The sequence below is a fragment of the Tachysurus vachellii genome, chromosome 12, assembly GCF_030014155.1.
Source record: "Tachysurus vachellii isolate PV-2020 chromosome 12, HZAU_Pvac_v1, whole genome shotgun sequence".
Classification (NCBI taxonomy): Eukaryota; Metazoa; Chordata; class Actinopteri; order Siluriformes; family Bagridae; genus Tachysurus; species Tachysurus vachellii.
The window spans coordinates 12,810,068-12,832,152 of NC_083471.1; the positions used below are offsets into that span (position 1 = coordinate 12,810,068).

General features: G+C 37.7%; 3 protein-coding genes across 4 annotated transcripts in view; 1 reads left to right on the plus strand and 2 right to left on the minus strand.

Annotated features, from left to right (window-relative positions):
- The window catches only part of wscd2 (WSC domain containing 2), a 55,660-nt gene extending 48,081 nt beyond the window's left edge, over nucleotides 1–7,579 (plus strand). For both annotated transcript variants that reach the window (XM_060884219.1, XM_060884220.1), the window contains exons 8-9: nucleotides 168–368; nucleotides 3,960–7,579. In XM_060884219.1, the coding sequence (XP_060740202.1) occupies nucleotides 168–368; nucleotides 3,960–4,312 (554 nt within the window). In that variant the 3' untranslated portion in view covers nucleotides 4,313–7,579. The remainder of the gene's footprint in view (nucleotides 1–167; nucleotides 369–3,959) is intronic.
- Nucleotides 7,580–10,786: 3,207 nt separating this feature from the next.
- Nucleotides 10,787–14,437, minus strand: LOC132854684 (chemerin-like receptor 1). Its single transcript, XM_060883255.1, has 2 exons — nucleotides 13,470–14,437; nucleotides 10,787–12,700 (listed from the first exon to the last, which is right to left on the minus strand). Exon 2 carries the CDS (start codon nucleotides 12,673–12,675, stop codon nucleotides 11,641–11,643), a length of 1,035 nt encoding a protein of 344 aa, XP_060739238.1. The 5' UTR covers nucleotides 12,676–12,700; nucleotides 13,470–14,437; the 3' UTR covers nucleotides 10,787–11,640.
- Nucleotides 14,438–14,796: 359 nt separating this feature from the next.
- On the minus strand, nucleotides 14,797–17,727 carry LOC132854683 (chemerin-like receptor 1). Its single transcript, XM_060883254.1, has 2 exons — nucleotides 17,605–17,727; nucleotides 14,797–16,292 (listed from the first exon to the last, which is right to left on the minus strand). The coding sequence occupies exon 2, from the start codon at nucleotides 16,256–16,258 to the stop codon at nucleotides 15,215–15,217; it is 1,044 nt and encodes a 347-aa protein (XP_060739237.1). The 5' UTR covers nucleotides 16,259–16,292; nucleotides 17,605–17,727; the 3' UTR covers nucleotides 14,797–15,214.
- Nucleotides 17,728–22,085: the final 4,358 nt, after the last annotated feature.

Genomic DNA, 22,085 nt, shown 5'->3' on the forward strand with positions numbered 1-22,085 from the left:
GTGGGTCTCAGTGTTAGTATACAGTATTGCAGTTAACTCCAATTTTGTGTTAATTCACTAATATAATAAATTATATAATATATTAAGGTTCAAGATTTAATACCTTAATGCAATAGAAATAAACACTCAGAAATGTAATCTGAACATTAAAATGTCTGAATCTGCAGGTTTTAAAGGCGAGAGGGACCACTGGCGCAGTGGCAGGACAGTTTGCATAAAGACACACGAGAGTGGAAGGAAAGAAATCGAGGCCTTCGACTCCAGCATTCTGATGATCCGTAACCCCTACAAGGCCCTCATGGCTGAATTCAACCGCAAGTATGGCGGCCATATCGGATTCGCTTCTCAGGCTCACTGGAAAGGAAAAGGTCAGATTGAGTGTACATGACAGTTGCATTGGAAGATTTAGCAATTAGACAATAGATTTTGCAATTTTTATTAAAAAAAAAAATTATAAATCTTTACACATTACATTCAATTCATTCTTTTGTGTAGAACTTTGAACGCTGTACACTGTCATAAAGTAGGTTTACAGAAGTGTATCAATATGGAGTAGATTAGGATACAAATTCTAAATTTGACAGAGGTGACAGCAGTGAGGAAAACCTCCCTGAGACAATATGAGGAAGAAACCCACCCTCATCTGGGTGACACCAGAGAGTATATGGACTTACTATATGGATAAAATATATAAATGCAAAACCTGGGAATTCATTCTAATTATAACATAATGTCCATATTTAATTCTTCTCTTTTATTTATTTTAATATATTTAATGTACATATTATGTACATAATGTACATGCATACTTTGCTCTTTCTTGCACATTGTACACAGTTGCTGTTGTATGTCTGTTTACAACTGTATCTTGTACCATCTTTTTACATTAATATTTCTTTACACCAATATGTGGTTACATATTCATTTATCTATTTAAGCTTACTTTTGTATCAGCTGTTAATTAAGAGAGCCTTAATTTCATTGTGCAGCTGTAGAATGACAGTAAAGTAATCTAATCTATTCATCAGGTAGAGCTTTGCATTTTTAGTTGCATAATGGCTCAATATCTTCAGCAGTACCGCTTATAGTAGTCTTGTAATCTACAGCAATTTTTCTGGAAATAACCTTTACACCACCAGACTTCTTTCCCAGCAGTTGTGTCACTTGTGTTGATTTACTAACATGCACATATGTTAAGTAAAAGTCAAATCTTTTTTTTAACACAGTTTAAGCTTCTTTCCCAACAATCTCTGCAATCTGTGTGTTTTTCAGATAAATAAACTCTACCTCAAAATATAATCATTAAAACATTTCACTTCCATAACACTCACTCAAACCTGTTAGCTGAACACGTCAACCTCAAGAAAATCACGTCATTGACAGGAAGCTGTGGTATCTAATTTTCTTGGGAAAGGAAAAAATGAGTCCTCTCTTTCTAATATTTTGTATTTTCTGTCTTGTGAAATATCAAGAATGAGGTCATGGATGTGGAAATACAACCCTGTTATATGAATGGTTTATAAATACATATATATTAATTTTTTTTTTTTTTTTTTTTTTTTTTTTTTTTTTTTACTTTTATAACTTTTACTTTAGGCTTAAAGGGTTAAATGAGCTGTAGGATTAGTATTGCTGCCCTGCCGCATTTTCTGTTGTGCACTTTAAGACTTTATAATCTTGGTTTATCTTCAGTAATATGTGTGGTATCCGTTTAGTGGCTGCTGTATTATTTGAAATGAATCTAACACTTAGAATAAAGTGAGACATTTTTTTTTCTGAGAGCTATTCAAATCTGTCACAGTATAATCGTGTAAAGTGCTAAAGCATCAGCCAGCATTATTGCTAAAGCATTATATGAGGCAAGAAAAGTGCAAATTTGTAAAACACAGTTGTTTATTTGTTTTTACTGCATCATTTATTCATTCATTCAGCTTCAGTCACAGCTTTTTGCTTGCCAGTTCATCACAGGATATTCAAAAAATCCTTCACACACTCATTACAATCCAGGCTAGGTCTGCCTTTAGGTCTGCTACAATGCCTTTATCTGTACCAAAGGTGGAGATCAAAATTAGAGAAATATTCACAAATCACATTTCTTTCTGATGTATTAAAATCTGAAGGGATGTTAGAACCACTGTTCTGCTAGCATGGTTTCTAATAATCAAAGCACTCATTAGAGAACATTAGAGAACAGTAGCACCAGTGTAGCACAAATAAACTATTATTTTTACAGTTGCACTGAACTATTTGTTCCTCATGAGATCTTTTTTCGCTTAATTCCACACAACTACAAACTGTTGCAGAAAGGACATTATTTACATTTACATTATTTACTGTAGAGTGTCACCCAAATGAGGATGGGTTCCTTTCTGAGTCTGGTCCTCTCAAGGTTTCTTCCTCATATCATCTCAGGGAGTTTTTCCTTGTCACAATCGCTTCCAGCTTGCTCATTAGGGATAGAGGTTAGAGATATATATACTGTAGTAACTTAATTTTAAACTTTAAACTTGGATCTTGCATTGCTCTTCTTTCAGTCTCTTTCACACTAAAGTAACTCACTTTGTTACCAGGGAAAGGTCTACACCAGGGGAGTCAAACTCAAATTCACAGTGGGCCAAAATATAAAACTGAGATAAAGTCACGGGCCAAACTGAAAATTTATTGAAAAATTAACTGCAACTGATATGTAATGTTCAACCTTTTTCATATGGAAACAAACTTTAGTTTTGCTTGAACACAGGATTTGGAACAACCAGAGCTTGATATTACAAACACATAAGAAATTAAATTTGAAATAAAAGACACATCAGTGGTGTTCATTTCTCTCTCTCATTTTCTACCGCTTATCCGAACTACTTCGGGTCACGGGGAGCCTGTGCCTATCTCAGGCGTCATCGGACATCAAGGCAGGATACACCCTGGACGGAGTGCCAACCCATCACAGGGCACACACACACTCTCATACAGACGCAATCACACACTACGGACAATTTTCCAGAGATGCCAATCAACCTACCATGCATGTCTTTGGACCGGGGGAGGAAACCGGAGTACCCGGAGGAAACCCCCGAGGCACGGGGAGAACATGCAAACTCCACACACACAAGGCGGAGGCAGGAATCGAACCCCCAACCCTGGAGGTGTGAGGCGAACGTGCTAACCACTAAGCCACCGTGCCCCCCGTGTTCATTTCTTATTTAAATAAATAAAATAAATTATGCCTCTCACTGTATCATTAAGTTCCTTTTTGAAGTGGATCTTTTTCAAAACCAACAACAAAATAACCAAAAATAATAATTTCATTCAATGAAAATCCAACTTTTTGACTAGTGTCTTCTTATGTTATATTCTTTCGTTACAGACACATTAGCCCCGCACACAAGACAATCAGGTCTATCTTTTATATTCGTGAACAGATAATCTGCCTCCCACCTGTCTTGAAAGCTCCTATTGTCCATCTTTCGTTTGGCTATTTTTGTGGAGGGTGGAATTAACTTGCCCGATGTGACTGTAGCATGGTTGTTAATGACTGTCAACAGAGAATGAAGGGCGCTTGCTGTTCGTGACTACGCGTCAATACAGTGGCAAGGCATTCTGGGATTTGTAGTATTAGCTGTAATCTAATCAGCTGTAATGCACATTTAATATGATCTCGCGGGCCAAATATAATTACACCACGGGCCAAATTTGCCCGCGGGCCTGAGTTTGACACCCCTGGTCTACACTGTCACACATGGACCCTAGATCTCAGTGCAAAAATCCACAAGTTATCAAGTAAAAATTATTTTGAATATAATCAAATGTGGGTTTACTCTATTCTACTCTACTCTAGTTTTAGATGTATTCTTTTTGTAGTCTGTGTATTTGTGTTTCTGTTTTTGTAGTAGACATTTTAGTTCTTTTCTCTACCCCATTATCAATTTCTCCTTTTTTTAACTCTTCTTTCTCACGGTGTTTAGAATGGCCTGAGTTTGTAAAGAACTACGCACCGTGGTGGGCATCACACACCCTCGACTGGCTCCAGTACGGTAAAAATGTGCACCTGGTGCACTTTGAGGAGCTGAAGCAGGACCTTTTCAGCCAGCTAAAGCGCATGGTTGTCTTCCTGGGCCTTGAGGTTTCAGAGGATCGGCTGCTGTGCGTCGTGGCACAAAAAGATGGCAACTTCAAACGCTCAGGCCTACGAAAGCTGGAGTATGATCCGTACACGCCAGAGATGCGTCAAAAGATTGACGATCTTGTACGCAGTGTGGACCTTGCACTCAAACTAAGGAACCTTTCAGGGGTTCCAGATGATTATAGACCCAGATGATACAACCTCACACTCTTTCCTCATCTGGTCGTTTTTGTTTCTGTAGTTTCTTGCTTTCTTCCTGAGCGAAAAAAAAAACTGTTTACTTATTTTTTGTTACGCAACCAAAAAAGACCTTTAGGGAGGAACCTTAAGAACACTAAGCCAGCACTTTGAGTTAGCAGATACTGAAGGAAGAAAGGTTCCTGAAGGTCACGTGACATGGAAGGCGAGACAATCTGATGACTCTAGGCAACTTACTATGAGGGCTGTAGTGGGTTAAGCACTAGTTTTTTAACGTGTTGTCTCCGCACTGTGTGTGTGTGTTATTTTACTTTGAAGTCACAAAGACATGCTGTATTGATCACTACTAGGTCATGTAACGAAGTGTGCAGCTGATATTTGGGCATTGGAGTTTTGTCTTTGTTCGATTTTAGAAACAATTTAAAAAGAAATAATTAATCAAAGAGAAAAAAGACATGTAATGAGCAGGAATATTGAACATTTTAAGGTTTGCCAGTTTGCAAAAGGATTGTAGGAGTAAAGCAAACAAACCTACATAAAAGTTACACATAGATATAATCAGTTTGTTGTTTCCATAACGTTCATTCTAAGAATCGGCTAAGAATTTCATTTTTAACTTGAATACTTTCTCTGAATTTAGTGGAAGGACGTGATGAAATATCTGTTTCAGCACCAGTGGCAGTGCAGCCAGTAAAAGTAAAATGATCATATCTCACTTTAGGTTCCTTTGGTTACAGTGGTCTGTAATTCAGTTATTTCTCATTCGAGAGATTGAGCTCCAGTTATCAGCTCATTCGTTCATGGTTTTATGAAAAACATTTTCCAGCATTTTGGAGCCCACCATACCACATTTCTGTTTTATAACAGTGTATTTTTGTGTTTATGTTTTAAAAAATGCGATGAATTAAAGGTGTAGAAAAAGAATCTTGTATACAGACATAGCAGAAGGTTTAAAACAGATGCTGCTGACTTCCTGTGAACTCGACTTCCTTTCTGCTTTCTATTTCTGGACATCTCTTTCTGACTCTCACTCAGTTATAACAAGTATTTGCAAGACTTCATTTTTAACAATATTGTTAAGTGTGAAGTTTTTTTTTTTTACTTTGGAAAGAACAGACTTTACAAAAGCAAAGAAAACAGCCTGTGCAAAAGCTGTCTTCTTCAGACTACAGAGAAACTACGGCCTTTCATATTCAAAAAGTGATTCATTAACAGCTGCATGACTCCTAAGATTAATCACATATTTTTTTTCCTGCCTCATTTCACTGATTTGTGTTTCCATTATACAACTCTGTCACACTAACAACCCATTCGTTATCTTACTGTTACCATGACACTGTGTGCCTTTGACATTATAGGCCTCATTTAACAAAGTGAATACATACTAAATGCATGTAATGAGAATCACAAATGTGAACTGTTTTTGATTGACTTCAAATTGTAAAGTGATCGCTAATGTGATACTTTGCATTTATATTTCAGACGCACTAACAAATTTGAATCATATTTATTTCAAAGTTACACAGATGTAATGAACATTTTGTGCAACTTATTTCATATTTCATATCCAAATCTTTATTTTATATTAATGACATGAAAGAAAGGAATCCAAAACAAATGAAGAAAATTAAATTAAGACTTTTAAATAAGACCAAAGTGATGGTGCCTTATTGAAGGAGGAAGAATTTGTGTGTTTCTGTGGTAGTTGCAGTGGCTGAGCTGCATTAGTGTAATATTTAGGAGGCACCTTTTCACAATGTAGTTGTAATTTGACCTTTTAGAGTTTTGTCAGTGGCTTTAAATGTAAATCAGCTGAACTAAGAATGCACATGGTACTTTATCAACATTTATATACATGCAAATGTGTTTAACAAAAAGCGTTGAAGCTTTTAAAAGTGGTAACATTTACACACTGTTCCATACTAACTTTACTAAACAAATGATTAATCAGACCTATTGGTTGTCTCTGTTGCAGTGAGTTTAACAAGTGGTTTGGTTTCCCGGAGCTTTAGAGTTTTATATGGTTAAGAATTTGCCACCTTTTGCTGAATTTCTGCTACACAATCTGTTGTAGTTACTTCTCAGACACCATGGAGCTTGTTCAGTTCAGTACTCGAACCGTGCAGCACTTTCACACAAAGATAAAAATTCAGTTTAAATTCCTAAAATCTGTGTGTTTGTTGAATGTTGGAACAAGTCTCTGAGTTGTTCTCTGTTTGATCTTTTCTCATTATTTTTATCGCCAATCCTTTTAGGCCAGTCCATTGTTCCAGATGTACTACTCCTGCAGCCATTTTAGCCCTTTAGCTTGGTTACGTGTGTGTGAAACCGGAATACCCGAAAACAATCTAAACTTGAACATTTTTACAATTAATTGTGTGATTTTTTTTCCGTTAAAGGTGAAAAATTCTGAACTCCTAAGAGGCCATGCATTATTATATTTTTTCTTTCTTGTTTTCTCATTATCAAGACTTGATATTCTCAGCATCTCAGCCTGTTTCTTAAGTTTGAGACACTTATTTGGAAGTTGTCATTCAGCGCTGCCTCAAGAATGTGTTCTTATGCCAAGATCAAGAGAAAAAGATATATCTAATAATACATGGCCTCTTAGGATGTCCATACAAAAAAAAACATATGCTGTTTTTTTGTTGTTTTTTTTTTAATTCCTGTGAACTCTTGTGCATTGTAAATATCTCTTTTTGTTTCTTGCATTCACATTAGCTAGCCACAGTCATGCAAGAAAGAGAAACAAAATATTACTAAAAATCTCCTTAGCATTGTTTCTGGCACACACATACTTTGTAAGGCATTATTTATATTTGTAAGCTGAGGTCAAAAGAGTCCTCTTAAGAGAGTTTTCACTCCTATTTTTTCCGACAGATCCTCAGAATCCCAGTCGAGCCGAATGTATTTTCAATCGAATGAATGTAAATTAATGCAAACAAATTATGATGACTACAAGTGTGATCTTTTTTGTTGTTCTTTTTTCTTTCACTGTACACTGTCACTGTGGACAGACCTGGCTTTCCTTTCCTTGAAAACTGTAAAAAAAAATGTACTACTATTTTTGTACTTGCCTGATTGAGACTGTACAGGACCTTGAGAATAAACAGCTCTAAATGCGATCATGCTCTTTACTGGCATGACTATAGGCTAAAATACAGTGTTTATTATATGATATAAAAGTGCATACAGTATATTGAATTTGTGTTACAATAAACACACGATAAAGCCATGAAGAAAAATAAAACTTACATTTCTGAATGTTTGGCAGTAGGCAGTTTTATCCCACATACTTTTTACATAGCTGCATTGGTGTAATGAAGCCCCAAGAAGAAGAAGAAGAAGAAGGAAGAAGTTGTTTTTTCAATATATTTATTGAATCTCAGGCATGTTAAACATCTATACACCAACTTTAGGTACAAAAAGAAGTCTGACCTCAGAGTGACAGACACGAGAGAGTCTGATTTTTGCAATATTTTCTTTTTGTCAATTGAGATGATTTCATCAGCGCTTTTCCGCAGAAACCAGTTACACCTAAGTAAAGAATCGAACTGTGCAGTGCATGTTGTTATTATAAAATACAAAGATGATTAATTTCTTATAACAGGATATTCTGATAAGATGTATTACTCCTGTAATAATAATAATAATAATAATAATAATAATAATAATAATAAATATAGCTGCAAGCAGTGATACCGGGGTCAAGCCGATCAGATGCGCTCAGAACATGTCGCTGATGAACCATACCAAGTTTCGTAGCTATATGGCATTGTATTGGTAAAATACTGAACTTGACGTGAAAATTCAAAATGTGTGTGTGTAAGTGTGTGTAGTTGTGTGTGTGTAAGTGAGTGTGTGTAAGTGTTTGTGTAAGTGTGTGTGTAAGTGTGTGTATGTGTGTGTGTGAGTGAGTGTGTGTGAGTGTCTGTGAGTGAGTGTGAGTGTGTGAGTCAGTGAAGGTGTTTGTGAGTATGTGAATGAGTGTGCGAGTGTGAGTGAGTGTGTGTGTGTGTGAGTGTGTGCGAGTGTGAGTGAGTGTGTAACTGTGAGTGTGTGTATGTGAGTGTGAGTGTGTATGTGAGTGTGCGAGTGAGTATGTGAGTGTGCGAGTGTGAGTAAGTGTGCGAGTGTGAATGAGTGTGTTTGTGTGTGTGTGTAAATGTGTGTGTAAGTGTGTGTGTGTTCCTCGTATGTGAAAACATACTTGGCAATAAAGTGTGTGTGTGAGTGTGTCTGTGTGATTGAGAGTGAGTGTGTGTGTGTGTGTGTGTGTGTGTGTGTGTGTGTGTGTGTGTGTGTGTGTGTGTGTAAATGTGTGTGTATGTGAGTATGTGTGTGAGTATGTGAGTGTGCGAGTGAGTATGTGAGTGAGAGAGTGTGTGTGTGTAAATGCGTGTGTATGTGAGTGTGTGAGTACAGTATGTGAGTGTGCGAGTGTGTGTGTAAATGTGTGTGTAAGTGTGTGTGTTCCTCGTCTGTGTGAGTGTGTGTGTCTGTGTGAGTGTGAGTGTCTGTGTGTGTGAGTGTCTGTGTGTGAGTGTGAGTGTGTGTGTGAGTGTGTGTGTGAGTGTCTGTGTGTGTGTGTGTGTGTGAGTGTGTGTCTGTGTGAGTGTGTGTGTGTGTGTGTGAGTATGAGTGTGTGTGTGAGTGTGAGTGTGTGTGTGTGAGAGTGTGTGTGAGTGTGTGTGTGTGTGAGAGAGTGTGTGTGTGTAAATGCGTGTGTATGTGAGTGTGTGTGAGTATGTGTGTAAATGTGTGTGTTCCTCGTCTGTGTGTGTGTGTGTGTGTGTGTGTGTGTGTGAGTGTCTGTGTGTGTGTGAGAGGGTGTGTGAGTGTGAGTGTGTGTGAGTGTCTGTGTGTGTGTGTGTGTGTGTGTGTGTGTGTGTGTGTGTGTGTGTGTGAGTGTGTGTGTGAGTGTGAGTGCGTGTCTGTGTGTGTCTGTGTGAGTGTGAGTGTGTGAGTCAGTGAAGGTGTTTGTGAGTATGTGAATGAGTGTGCGAGTGTGAGTGAGTGTGTGTGTGTGTGAGTGTGTGCGAGTGTGAGTGAGTGTGTAACTGTGAGTGTGTGTATGTGAGTGTGAGTGTGTATGTGAGTGTGCGAGTGAGTATGTGAGTGTGCGAGTGTGAGTAAGTGTGCGAGTGTGAATGAGTGTGTTTGTGTGTGTGTGTAAATGTGTGTGTAAGTGTGTGTGTGTTCCTCGTATGTGAAAACATACTTGGCAATAAAGTGTGTGTGTGAGTGTGTCTGTGTGATTGAGAGTGAGTGTGTGTGTGTGTGTGTGTGTGTGTGTGTGTGTGTGTGTGTGTGTGTGTAAATGTGTGTGTATGTGAGTATGTGTGTGAGTATGTGAGTGTGCGAGTGAGTATGTGAGTGAGAGAGTGTGTGTGTGTAAATGCGTGTGTATGTGAGTGTGTGAGTACAGTATGTGAGTGTGCGAGTGTGTGTGTAAATGTGTGTGTAAGTGTGTGTGTTCCTCGTCTGTGTGAGTGTGTGTGTCTGTGTGAGTGTGAGTGTCTGTGTGTGTGAGTGTCTGTGTGTGAGTGTGAGTGTGTGTGTGAGTGTGTGTGTGAGTGTCTGTGTGTGTGTGAGTGTGTGTCTGTGTGAGTGTGTGTGTCTGTGTGTGTGTGTGTGAGTATGAGTGTGTGTGTGAGTGTGAGTGTGTGTGTGTGAGAGTGTGTGTGAGTGTGTGTGTGTGTGAGAGAGTGTGTGTGTGTAAATGCGTGTGTATGTGAGTGTGTGTGAGTATGTGTGTAAATGTGTGTGTAAGTGTGTGTGTTCCTCGTCTGTGTGTGTGTGTGTGTGTGTGTGTGTGTGTGTGAGTGTCTGTGTGTGTGTGAGAGGGTGTGTGAGTGTGAGTGTGTGTGAGTGTCTGTGTGTGTGTGTGTGTGTGTGTGTGTGTGTGTGTGTGTGTGTGTGTGTGTGTGAGTGTGTGTGTGAGTGTGAGTGCGTGTCTGTGTGTGTCTGTGTGAGTGTGTGTAAGTGTGTGTGTTCCTCATAAAGACCTTTCTGATTCTGGTTCTGATTCTGATTTTGCAAGAATTTTGCCTCTAGGCCTTACGATTCAGCACAAAATTGGGTATTTGGACTGTTGGTTGCGCTAGAGGGTTTGAGCTAGACACATCAAAGTTGCTACAGTAACTTCTAAGACTGGCCTCTACATGTGTGCCAAATTTCATAACTTTCCTACGTTCTATGGGCTGCCATTGACTTCAATGGCGGAAGACGGAATAATAATAATAATAATAATAATAATAATAAGAAGAAGAAGAAGAAGAAGAAGAAGAAGAAAACTAACGATAACAATAGGTGTCTACGCCCCTTCAGGGCTTGACCCCTAATAATAGAACATATTATTGCATCAAAGGCACGTCACACATCCAAATTAGGCACACAAACCAATCAGGAGAAAGTGAGTCTTTTTTATTATATTTTTTTATTTGTTTGTTTGTTTGTTCATTTGTTTATTTATTTGGATAAAGGATTTATGACTGATAGTATTAGCTTTTTTCCCTGACTGAAATATGGCAAACTAAATTTATTCTCTTTATAGAATTAGTATCGTTATCCAGTCATTTTAGCACCAAAATTGAAGCTGTAAAGTGTTTTGTGTGTTACATCAAAGTCTGAGGTTTCTGCTCCGTTTCATGCAGAAATCTGACATATGCTTAATCATAGCAAAATAAAACCACAGTGAAACAGGCTTAATGTTTTAATGTAGAATTAAAGGTATGAAATAAATTTTTAACATGATTTATAAAATATTTTAACATGATTTATAAAACAGCACTGAATTAAACATTAGTATAAAAAAAGACGAAATCTAAACACTATAATAACATAAGGTTCATAAAGAAGATGAAATAAAAAGAGACTTAAAAACTGAGATAAAGAAGGTGAAAATAAATACACTGAAATCATTTCATGAACTTTTCTGCTGAAACCAGTTACAACTGAATAAGGAATCAAATTCTTCGTGTCATGTTATTATATAAAGAGATTATAAAGAGATTTATTGCTTGTGTAGGTGAACAATTTGCTGATAATCAAATGTTTTTCTTCCATTTACAGAACTGTGATAAATTTGTTCCCATAACCTTCTCTTTTTTCTATTTTTAAAATTCATTTCTTTAAAAAAAAACTACATAAAATCATGAAGTAAATGTAATACTTCTGTCTAAATGTTTTTCTTCCACATACACTCCATTATAAGCAGAGATTATTGTGCACTGAGATGATTAATCTACTATTAGCACAGATTATTGAAATATGAAATATTTGCATTTCTCTAGTTTGCTGTTTTTGCTAATGTAGGATTCGCTTTAAACAGTAGTCAAAAGATTGCTGTCTCCTGGGTAAGTAATAGACGTCCCTCGGAGTGTACTCCGGGCTTCTTCCTCAAATGTGCTCTCAATCTTGGAGAGAATTGCATAAAATTTTCTTTTAAAGTCCTTTCCCATGAAAGCATAAAGCAAAGGGTTCATAAAGCTGTTGGCGCTGGCAAGAGTGGTTCCAAATTTATGCCCGGTATGTATGACATCGGCATAATCTGCGTTTAATTCTAATAATTTAAAAATGTGATAAGGCATCCAGCATATGAAAAAAGTCGCTATCACTGTTGTCATGACCTTAAACGGTTTTTTGGACCTCGCCATCTGGTTATTTCTAAGCTTCCGGATAATGAAGAAATAACAGGTGATGATAAACAGAAAGGGGATCACAAAGCCAAAAACTAATCGACATATCGTTACAGCGACGTGTTCTTCGTCCTTCTGGTAGTTACTGAAACATTTCTTGCTAGTTATATCGAATTTTTGGAAAATGGCCATCGGAAGACTCAGCAATGCTGAGCCAATCCAGGCTAGCAGAACCATTACCAAGGCCCTGCGTAGATTGCGCATATTTTGCGCCCACACAGGAAACATCACTAAAACACAACGATCCACGCTGATGATGAGGAGAAGGAAGATGCTGCTAAACATATTGAGGGTCAAGATGAATGATGCAAACTTGCACATGAAGTTCCCAAATTCCCATTCTCCTCTAATAATATAGACAACGGACAAAGGCAAGAAGGCACAGAAGAGGAAGTCGGACACAGCCAGGCTGAGGTACCAGACAGCATTGACTGTTTTCTTAATCTTAAACCCTGCGATCCAGATCACCAAACCATTTCCAGCAATACCAAGAAGCACAATTATGACATTTGCAACAGCCAATAAAACACACGTCACATCTGTACAATGTCCCGGAGCCACCGCTGGTGCTACTGATGGGTCCAGTGAAAAGATTGAAGCAGTACTATTGAGCTGATCTAGAACTCCTTCAAAATATTCATCTAATTCAGCTGAAGACATGGCCTTGTTGTGATGCTGTTTGAAGCTGTAAAATGGAGACAGAAACAAAATAGCTGAAGATAAATAAATAGATGTTTTGCTTGGAAAAAAGACTACATATTGCTGAGAGAGATCATACAGTGATCCTTTAGATCAAGTGTTTTGTTTTAGATTATCTCTGGACTACTGATTAAAAGGTTGTGAGTTCAAATCCCAGCACAACTAAAAGCTGCCACTGCTGGGCCCTTGAGCAAGGCCCTTAAACCTTAAATGCTAAGTTTAATACTGTATCTACCAAACCCAACTCTACTTCCTTTCTTTACTTTCTATCGAGAACCACAAATATAAAAGATGGCAGACATCCTTAACCAAAAACTTACAATTATCCAATTTATGGATAAATCCAGCAAAATATAAAAGCAAAAAAGGATTTAATAAATACACAATATTTTTTATTTATTTATTTATCTTTGCCCATTTAAATACATTTGTGGACTACTTTACAGGGTATGCTTCTTTCTTTCTTTCTTTCTTTCTTTCTTTCTACATATATGAAATGCTTCAGCTAGTGAGAGTTGATAATGAAAGATAAAGCATTGCATATGAACTGCTACATTTCATATGCAATGGTTTATCTTTCATTATCAACTCTCACTAGACATTGTTATAATGCACAAGAAACTTCTCACAACTGAATTCAGCTGTGCAAAGGGAAGGTTAAAAATGGCAAACATCTTGATAGCATACAACATTAAACTTCAATTGTATCAAGTGCACTCTGACTTCTATTGTCTTTATAATAAGAAGTAACTCACCTTTCAAATGGCTTATTCAGAACAGTTTTTTTAGAGCTTAGAGGCTTCTTCTTTGTGTTGTCAGTCAAGGGTTTTAAACAACTATCAGTTCTCCTTTAAAGGAAGACATAGTTCTAAGAAAACAAATGTCGATAATATTTTTTTTTTGCGTCCCCACCCCCTTGCACCTATTAAGCAACAAGCCACTATGGTTGCAGAACAGGGGGTCATACACACACACCACACACACACAGGCCACACACACACACACACAGGCCACACACACACTACACACACATGCTACACACACACAAACACTACACACTACACACACACTACACACACATGCTACACACACTACACACACACACACACACACTACACACACACACACACACAAACACACATAACCATACAGGAGTATGTAAATTGAGTCGCTCCTGTGAATCTAAATAATATTTAGAATTCATGTGAAAATTCAAGTGAAATGCAAAGAACATCATACTTGTACTGTTTACTGTGTACAGTGATAACTTCTTGAGATATTAGATAGGTGGTTATAGCAAACACACACACACACTCATCATTTCAGTTCCATCATGCTCTGCTTGGTTCATGCTGTGCTTTTGAATACCAAACCTGACACCCTGTTTTTTTTTTTTTTTAAAGTTGTATCATTCAAAACCACAAAACATAGAGCTTGTAGTGCAAAAGCGCCACACAATGCAGTGCTTAATTGATCTAATGCTATGGCTAATGCAATGCTAGCTACTTTTAGCTACTTTCTCCAAATGCATTGTTTTGAATTTTGAGAAAAATGCTACTATGTTTCCTGTTTGCTTCTGCTGTCATGTATTTAGAGCTGAACAGAATTATCACTGCATATTGTACAAGGTCTTGTAATCAAACAATCAAAAAATATTGAGTTTGTCTCTTATTTTACAGTCCATCAAGAGAGCAGCATTGGATTGGAGCAGCAGCTGTAGAACTATTTCTAGAATTGTGTAATGGTTTATGACTAAGAAATCTTAGTCTAAGACTAAGTCTATGACTAAGCAACCATTGGTTTGAGAACGGTGTTAAAAATAATAAGAATCATAATGATAATGATGATAATAAAACATTTGTATATGACCTGAAAACCAATTTCTTTTTTATTAATTATATTTTATTTACATTTTGCCATGGACAATACCAAAAACATATTAGTAAAATGATTCATAAACCATTAGACAATTAAAAAAAAAAGTACAAATGAAGTTACAAGATTAACATATTATTTCATTTTGACATGTACTCCTCAAAATACCTGCTAGAGTAAGAGCAAGTGTACAGTTCTTACCCAGAAATGTCCTCAAATCTATATTTGCCAAGAGCATTCGGTTTCCATGATAGCAGGTCTGTTTGCATTCATAAAGTGCCATTTTTTTGACAGATAAGCAAACACCTCCTGTAGTTTAATAGATCACAATCATTTCAACCACCTACACTCCATAACCCCTTTATGGATGGGATACTGTGTCTTACAGTGTCTTTGTGTCATCTCATTAATTTTTTTTTTTGATTGAGTCTCTGGCTTTTTCATCTGGATTTCTGTTTCATCTGACATCTGCTTTGTGAATATATATATAAAGTGCCATACAATTAAAATTTAATTGAATCGAATCACTTTGGATTATTCAAAGGTGTATATTTCCCTCCAGAACATGAGTGATTTAAATACAGTATGTATACATGAACACATGGTTTTTAAGGTTCAGGGTAAATCAGATGTGAGTCGATGCTCTGGCATCCACAGAACTGGAGCGAGATAAGTAGCGACTCACAGTTCGTCCTTCCTCTCCAATCGCGTTCTCGATCTTAGAAAGGATGGAGTTCTTAAACTTCTGTCTGAAATCATTGCCCATGAAGACGTAAAGAATCGGGTTGAGGAAGCTGTTAGCCGAAGCGACTGACGTCCCAATCTTGAGCCCAAGGGCAATAATGTCATTAGAGAGGGTCTGGGTCAGTTCAGCCAGCACGAATGTGTGGTACGGCAGCCAGCAGAGAAAGAAAGTCCCAATGAGAGCCGTCATGATTTTAAACGGCTTTGTGGACTTTGCCATCTGGTTGCTTCTCAGTTTGAAGATGATGACTGAGTAGCAGGCAATAATAACCAGAAAAGGTATAAGAAAACCAAAAATAAACCGACAGATGGCTATATATGAGTGGATGTCCTGGATATTGTAATTATTGTGACATCGGGTTCTGCCCAGATGGTGCTTTACTTCACGGAAAATGGTAGATGGGATACTCAGAGACACTGCTAAAACCCATGCGAGAAAGACTATCACTGAAGCCTTTCTTATGGTACGTTTGTTCTGTGCCCAAACAGGGAACATGACAGCCATGCAGCGATCCACACTGATGATGACAAGAAGAAATATGCTACTGAACATGTTAAGAAACATCGCGAAGGAGGTGAACCTGCACATGAAAAGTCCGAAGGACCACTCAGATGTGGCTATGTAGTAGGTGTTAAAGGGCAAGGTGGCACAAAATATGAAGTCAGAAATGGCCAGGCTGAGGTACCAGGTGGTGTTGACGGTCTTCTTCATCTTAAATCCTGCTATCCAGATCACCACACCATTTCCCACAACTCCCAGTATGATTATGATCACATTTACCACCAGCAGCAACATGCACATAACCTCTTCAGAGCAACTGTAGTGGAAACTGTGAGACTCATCGATGTCATACGTATCATTATATTCCGTGTAGTTTGCAAAGTCGGCAGATGTGTAATCAAAGGCAAACTCTGTCGTGCCCATGGCGAAATGATAAAAGATCCCCTATAGTTTTTCCCTGTGAAAACAAGAATACTGCTTTAGCTTTATGTGCTAATTACAGCAGGAATTATCTTAAATAATTCCGGAAAATCACGGATTTAACAATTATTTCAATTTACAATTATTTTAATTATTCTATAGCACAGCAGTTGTATCATGAAGTAATAAGCATGTGTTGATTAATTTTCTATAACAGCATTTCATCTTTAACACACTTTAATTTAATATGCTCATTCTAGTACATTTTGGTTTCTATTGCAACAGAGAGACTTGTATAGCAGACACCCCATATATTCTAAGCCTAATAATAAAAAATAAATGGATTAATACAATTCATCTAATTCTTGGATCATTTCTATAGTACACAGCGATTTGGATGAAAAATAAAACGTTACATTTTTATTGTCTCATTACATTTTATACTGGTGAAAAAATGATTGTTGTAATGGATGTGATATAACAAGAGGTAGAAACAAACCAAAAAAAATTTCATGGATGTTCCATCACATTAATATAAATGTTAACGGACAAATATGTGATGTGTCATTCTTTAATAAATAATAAATGGTTAGCATTGACAGATTGTTGTGACAGAGGAATGCTGTCAATGGAAAATAATCAGGTTTTACATCTTAATGACAACTCAATTTCCCAGCAGTCTATAATTACTATAATTGTGCAATTTCCTATAACACATTTTGAGTAATTTCCTATAACAGCATGCCCCCAAGTGGTTTGATCATGACTACTGTTTAAAAGTCATTTATCAAGATCATCTTTATTTACTGAGTACAAACCAATAATATATGATTAGTAAATAATAATATATTTTTTTTAAATGTTACTACCCCTAGTTCATTTTTGACTGACTGAATACATTTATCTGTGGAATTGTGGCAGAACAAACTGTCTCACAAATGAATAACAAAAAAAGTCTTAATCAGTTGATCCGATTCTGTCACACAGTCGATCAAAATAGTTTTCAACTTCAATCCAAAGTTAAATATGAACTGAATTTGAACTGGAAAAAGACAATCTGATTTAGGCATGTTCACATGCTCATCAATTAAACACACTTTAATAAAGTAAATCACTCCCTTTACAATCTGATAGTGGACATTGAATAAGACCTTGAAATATAAACAGTTAGTTATGTAAATGAGCTCTTGTTTAATGTTATTTTTTTTTTATTTTATACTACAACATGGCAATTCTGGGTAAACTGTAATATATTTTTTTTCTTTTTAAAGTGGATAGAGAAAAAAGTAAACAGTTCAGGGGAAAGAAATCCTTTTACTAAAATAAAGAGGAATTGTAAAAGCACTTACCCTTCTAAGGAAATCAGACTGTGTGTGACATGCTCGAATTTAACAGCTATATTGTGTGGGCTAGTTTTATAGAGAGTTAAGGGTCAGATGCTACCTCTCAAGAAATGATTTCCTCAAAAAGCCTTCCACAACACAGCCCTTTTTTCCACATCAACAACATCCACTAATTTCACTTCTGTTTCGATCCTATGCAATAATAGAAAAAAAATCCTTTTTACATGTTGGTCAAGAGCAGCAGATCCCACATCCTGTTCTGTATAGCTGGAAGCTAAGAAAGTTATCTTATTTTTCTGCAGTAAAATACCTTATAAATATTTAATGTATATTTTATTTCCAAGTATTTTTGTGTTATTCCTGAGGAAAAAAACATCTCAAGTGTCAAGTCTTTAAATCCTGCCACTGTATTTTAATAAGTAGTTTAATTAATAGTGCGCCTTTCTCTGTCTCTCTCACTTACTGCCTACTTTCAGTGAGACCACTAAAGAATATTAATTTATAAACCCTTAAATATGTTGATATTATGTTGGTGTAACACAGTTGCATTGTGAGGGTTTTAAGCCCCTCATGTACTGTAAAAAAAAAAAAAAACCCTGGTGTATTGAAGACTGGAAAAATTTTACAACACAAAAAAGTTAGGACAAGAAACAGGACAAGAAACCTGTCTGTCCATTAGCACTTACTGTGTCGAGGACAGGACAGTAACTATTCTGGTCAGCACTTGGCACTGCATTCTAGTATATGGACATTCATGATTCATTCATTTATTTGATGGCCAAACAGCCCTTCTCTGTTGTGTCACTGGAACATTGCATGAACCCCCAACAATCTAGGTGTCATGAAGTGGAAAATGTTCTAGCTATTGGAATGAATGGATTTTGCCAAGATCATTTTGTCAAATATAGAAATTTAGCCTTGAATAAAAGCACTTGATCGAGCAGTTCATTGATGTGAGTCAATTTCACACCACAGATGACTAAACTATTCACTTTGGGAACCAAAACTACTAGGGAAGTGCAGTCACTGAATTCCTTGCTTATTTACTACCATATTGAGCATGGCCTAAAGCTCATGCTCAACATCCAGTTTTTCAATCTCAGGTAGAAAATAGGGGCAGCTCTGCACCTCCACCACTGTGGACATCTATGTATGTGACCAGGTAAAAGTGAGAACACGTCAGAATACTCCGCATGTCACTGGGACACCTCATAATCGTTGTCCTCATCTCACCAAGTGAACTCAAAGGGTCCCTGCCACTTGTAAAGCAATTTTGGGGCTAGAAATGGGTAGCAAAACCAGCACCAGACTATCTCCCGGTACAAATAACCTTAGCCCTGTTATACAGCTGAGCTTAATGTTCTTGCATAATGGTAAGGCCTAATAAGGTCCAACACAATTCTTTATAAAGGGACCCTGATTAGTGGAAGAGGAAGCATTGGCACTTTATGGGTAGCCAGTGGATTTATCAGCTGATATTCATAACCTGCTGCACATGCCTGAGACCATCACCATGAACACCTGGCCAGTAGAAGCCGGCCATGAGCTGATTCACAGCTTTATCCTGTCCACCTCCATCACATATTAATGAACTGACTGGAATAACAATTTCCAACAGTTCTTCGGGACTCACAACTGGGTCATTTTCTCCTGTACTCAATGGTCTGCATCACACAATATAACCTATTCTTAATAATCCAAAAACAATAGGGGTGAGAGAGCACAATAATAGACCACTGATGTATCTCAGTTGACTGAAAGACTGCCTGCATGTCTTATCTTTAAGGGTAAATCTCCAAGGGAAATCCACACCAGGAGGGGAGAGCAGGGCCCGCCCCTCTCACTGTCTCTGCCTAGCATACAGCTGAGGTTGTTGGCCCTGGCACTGCCTCCCCAGCCAATATTTCAACATTCCATACATCTCTCTTTCTAATTCTGGATCGTTCGAAGCCTGTGTTAACAAGAATGCCACCGGCATTGTCGACCTACAGGGTACTGGCAGGTGCAGAGTGCATAGACAGAGAGAGAAGAGGAAAGTTAGGAATATAGGTCTGAGAATAGGGACTCTCAACGTTTGTACAGTGACAGGGAAACGTAGAGAGATGGCGGACATGATGGAGAGATGAAAGGTAGATATACTGTGTGTGCAGGAGACTAGGTACATAGTATTGGAGGGTGATACAATCTGTTTTTTATTATAGTGTGTATAGGTAGAGAAATGGGGTAGGAGAGTTTGTTAGGAAAGTTTAAGAGGTGAAAATAGTGTCAGAAAGGGTAATCAGTTTAAAGTTAGAAATTGAAAGGGGTGAGGTTGAAAAAGGGGATGTTTTAGCCTAGTGCTTAAGGCGTTGGAATACTGATCATGAGTCTAAATCCCAGGTCATGAGTCTAAATCCCAGGTCCACCACGCTGCCACTGCTGTGCCCCTGAGCAAGGCCTTTAACCATCAATTGCTCAGTTGTATAAATTGAAATTAAATGTAAGTCACTCTGGATAAGGGTGTCTGCTCAGTGGTTATGCTCCTCAAGTAGGCTGTCAGTTAGAAGAGGAGGAGAGATTCTGGCATGAGTTAGATAAGGTGATAAAGAGTATTCCCAGATGGGATAGATAGTGATTGGAGCAGACTTCAACAAGCATGTTGGTGAGGGAAACAGAGGTGATGAGGAGGTGATGGGCAGGTTTGGTGTTAAAGAACAGAACGAGGAGAGTAAAGATAGAAAAGAAGACCAAGTGGTGGAAGTCGAAAAAGAAAGAATGTTGTGAGAACTACAGCAGAAGTGATCAGGGAGACAGGCAGAAGGGTGCTAGGTGTGTGGAAGGAGAAAAGAAGATACTGTAGGTGTAGCCGCAGTTAAAAAAAATATGTTACTTGTAATAAATAAATAAATAAATAAATAAGGGAGGCACGGTGGCTTAGTGGTTAGCACGTTCGCCTCACACCTCCAGTTTTGGGGGATCGAGTCCCGCCTCCGCCTTGTGTGTGTGGAGTTTGCATTTCTCCCCGTGCCTCGGGGGTTTCCTCCGGGTACTCAGGTTTCCTCCCCTGGTCCAAAGACATGCATGGTAGGTTGATTGGCATCTCTGGAAAATTGTCCATAGTGTGTGATTGCGTGAGTGAATGAGAGTGTGTGTGTGCCCTGCGATGAGTTGGCACTCCGTCCAGGGCGTATCCTGCCTTGATGCCCGATGACGCCTGAAGGCACAGGCTCCCCGTGACCTGAGAAGTTCGGGCAAGCGGTAGAAAATGAATGAATGTATGAATGAATGAATGAATAAATAAATAAATAATGTTTAATCAAGGTTAAAATATATATTTTCAGTTGTGAATTAAAATGTGAAGTTCATGGGTTAAAAATGTTAAAATTGATAAATGATTTTACAATGATTGGTAAAGATGGAAAAAATTGTAAATCTGTATTTTTGTTTAGTTTCTAAAAGCTGTTAGTTTCAGAGTGGTAATTTTCTAGAAAATTCTATTTTAAGAATTAAGCAGGCTTTTATGTTATAACTGGATGCTCTGGGGACAATGAGAAACAGAGCACACACAAAAAAAAGTTAAAATGTGAAATCGTACACTAGTTTTGGGAAAGAGCATTTATAAATTGTGTTTTGTTTTCTTTCTTTATTTAATTTTTTTTTAAAAACACGGGAAACTAAATTATTTTGAAACAGGTTCATTGCTGTTTTCCTTTTAGTGACCTAAAGCACACATTAAATATTTTAAAGAGTGTTAATGTGTGATATACCAGGCTATACTTTGTTTCTAGTGTTCTAATTTGAGAGATTAGGTTTTTTATATAGCTGCCCAAGACCTACAAAACTTAGAATAAAGAACTCAGGGACCCTTTCTACAACTATTGAGATTAGACGGGCTACATAAAGAAACATGGTGGTGGAACGAGGAAGTACAGGACAGCATTCCTCAAGAAGAGGCTAGCTAAAAAGAAGTGGGACATAGAAAGGCCTGAAGAAAGTAGACAGCATTACAAGGAATTGCAGCACAGAGTGAAGAGGGACATGGCAAAGGCCAAACAAAGAGGTTAATATTGTAGAGCAGGAAAGACTGGAAAGGATGAGGTGAGGTAGGCTCTGAGGTGAATCAAGGGTGGAAAGGCTGTTGTTTCAGATGACATACCTGTTGAGGTGTGGAAGTGTCAAGGACAGCCAACAGTGGAGTTTCTATCTAGATTGTTCAACAGGATTTTAGAGAGTGAGAAGATGACAATCTTTAAGAACAAGGGTGATGTGCAGATTTTTAACAACTACAGAAGCATAAAGTTGATGAGCAACACAATGAAGCAATGTGAAAGAGTAGTGGAAAACGGGAAAAGCCAAAAGAAGAAGAAGACACATCTCTCTCTCTACTGCAGACCCTGGCAAATGTGTCCCAAGGATTAATGGATGTGTGAGGCAAAGACTAACCACCACCTCTAATTTATTTTGTTGTCGTTTTTGTTAATGAATTTAATGATGACAGGCACCAATGG

What these genes read in the sequence shown, in the direction of transcription:
- LOC132854684 (XM_060883255.1), bottom strand. Translation starts at nt 12,675, where the DNA reads ATGTCTTCAGCTGAATTAGATGAATATTTTGAAGGAGTTCTAGATCAG.
- LOC132854683 (XM_060883254.1), bottom strand. Translation starts at nt 16,258, where the DNA reads ATGGGCACGACAGAGTTTGCCTTTGATTACACATCTGCCGACTTTGCA.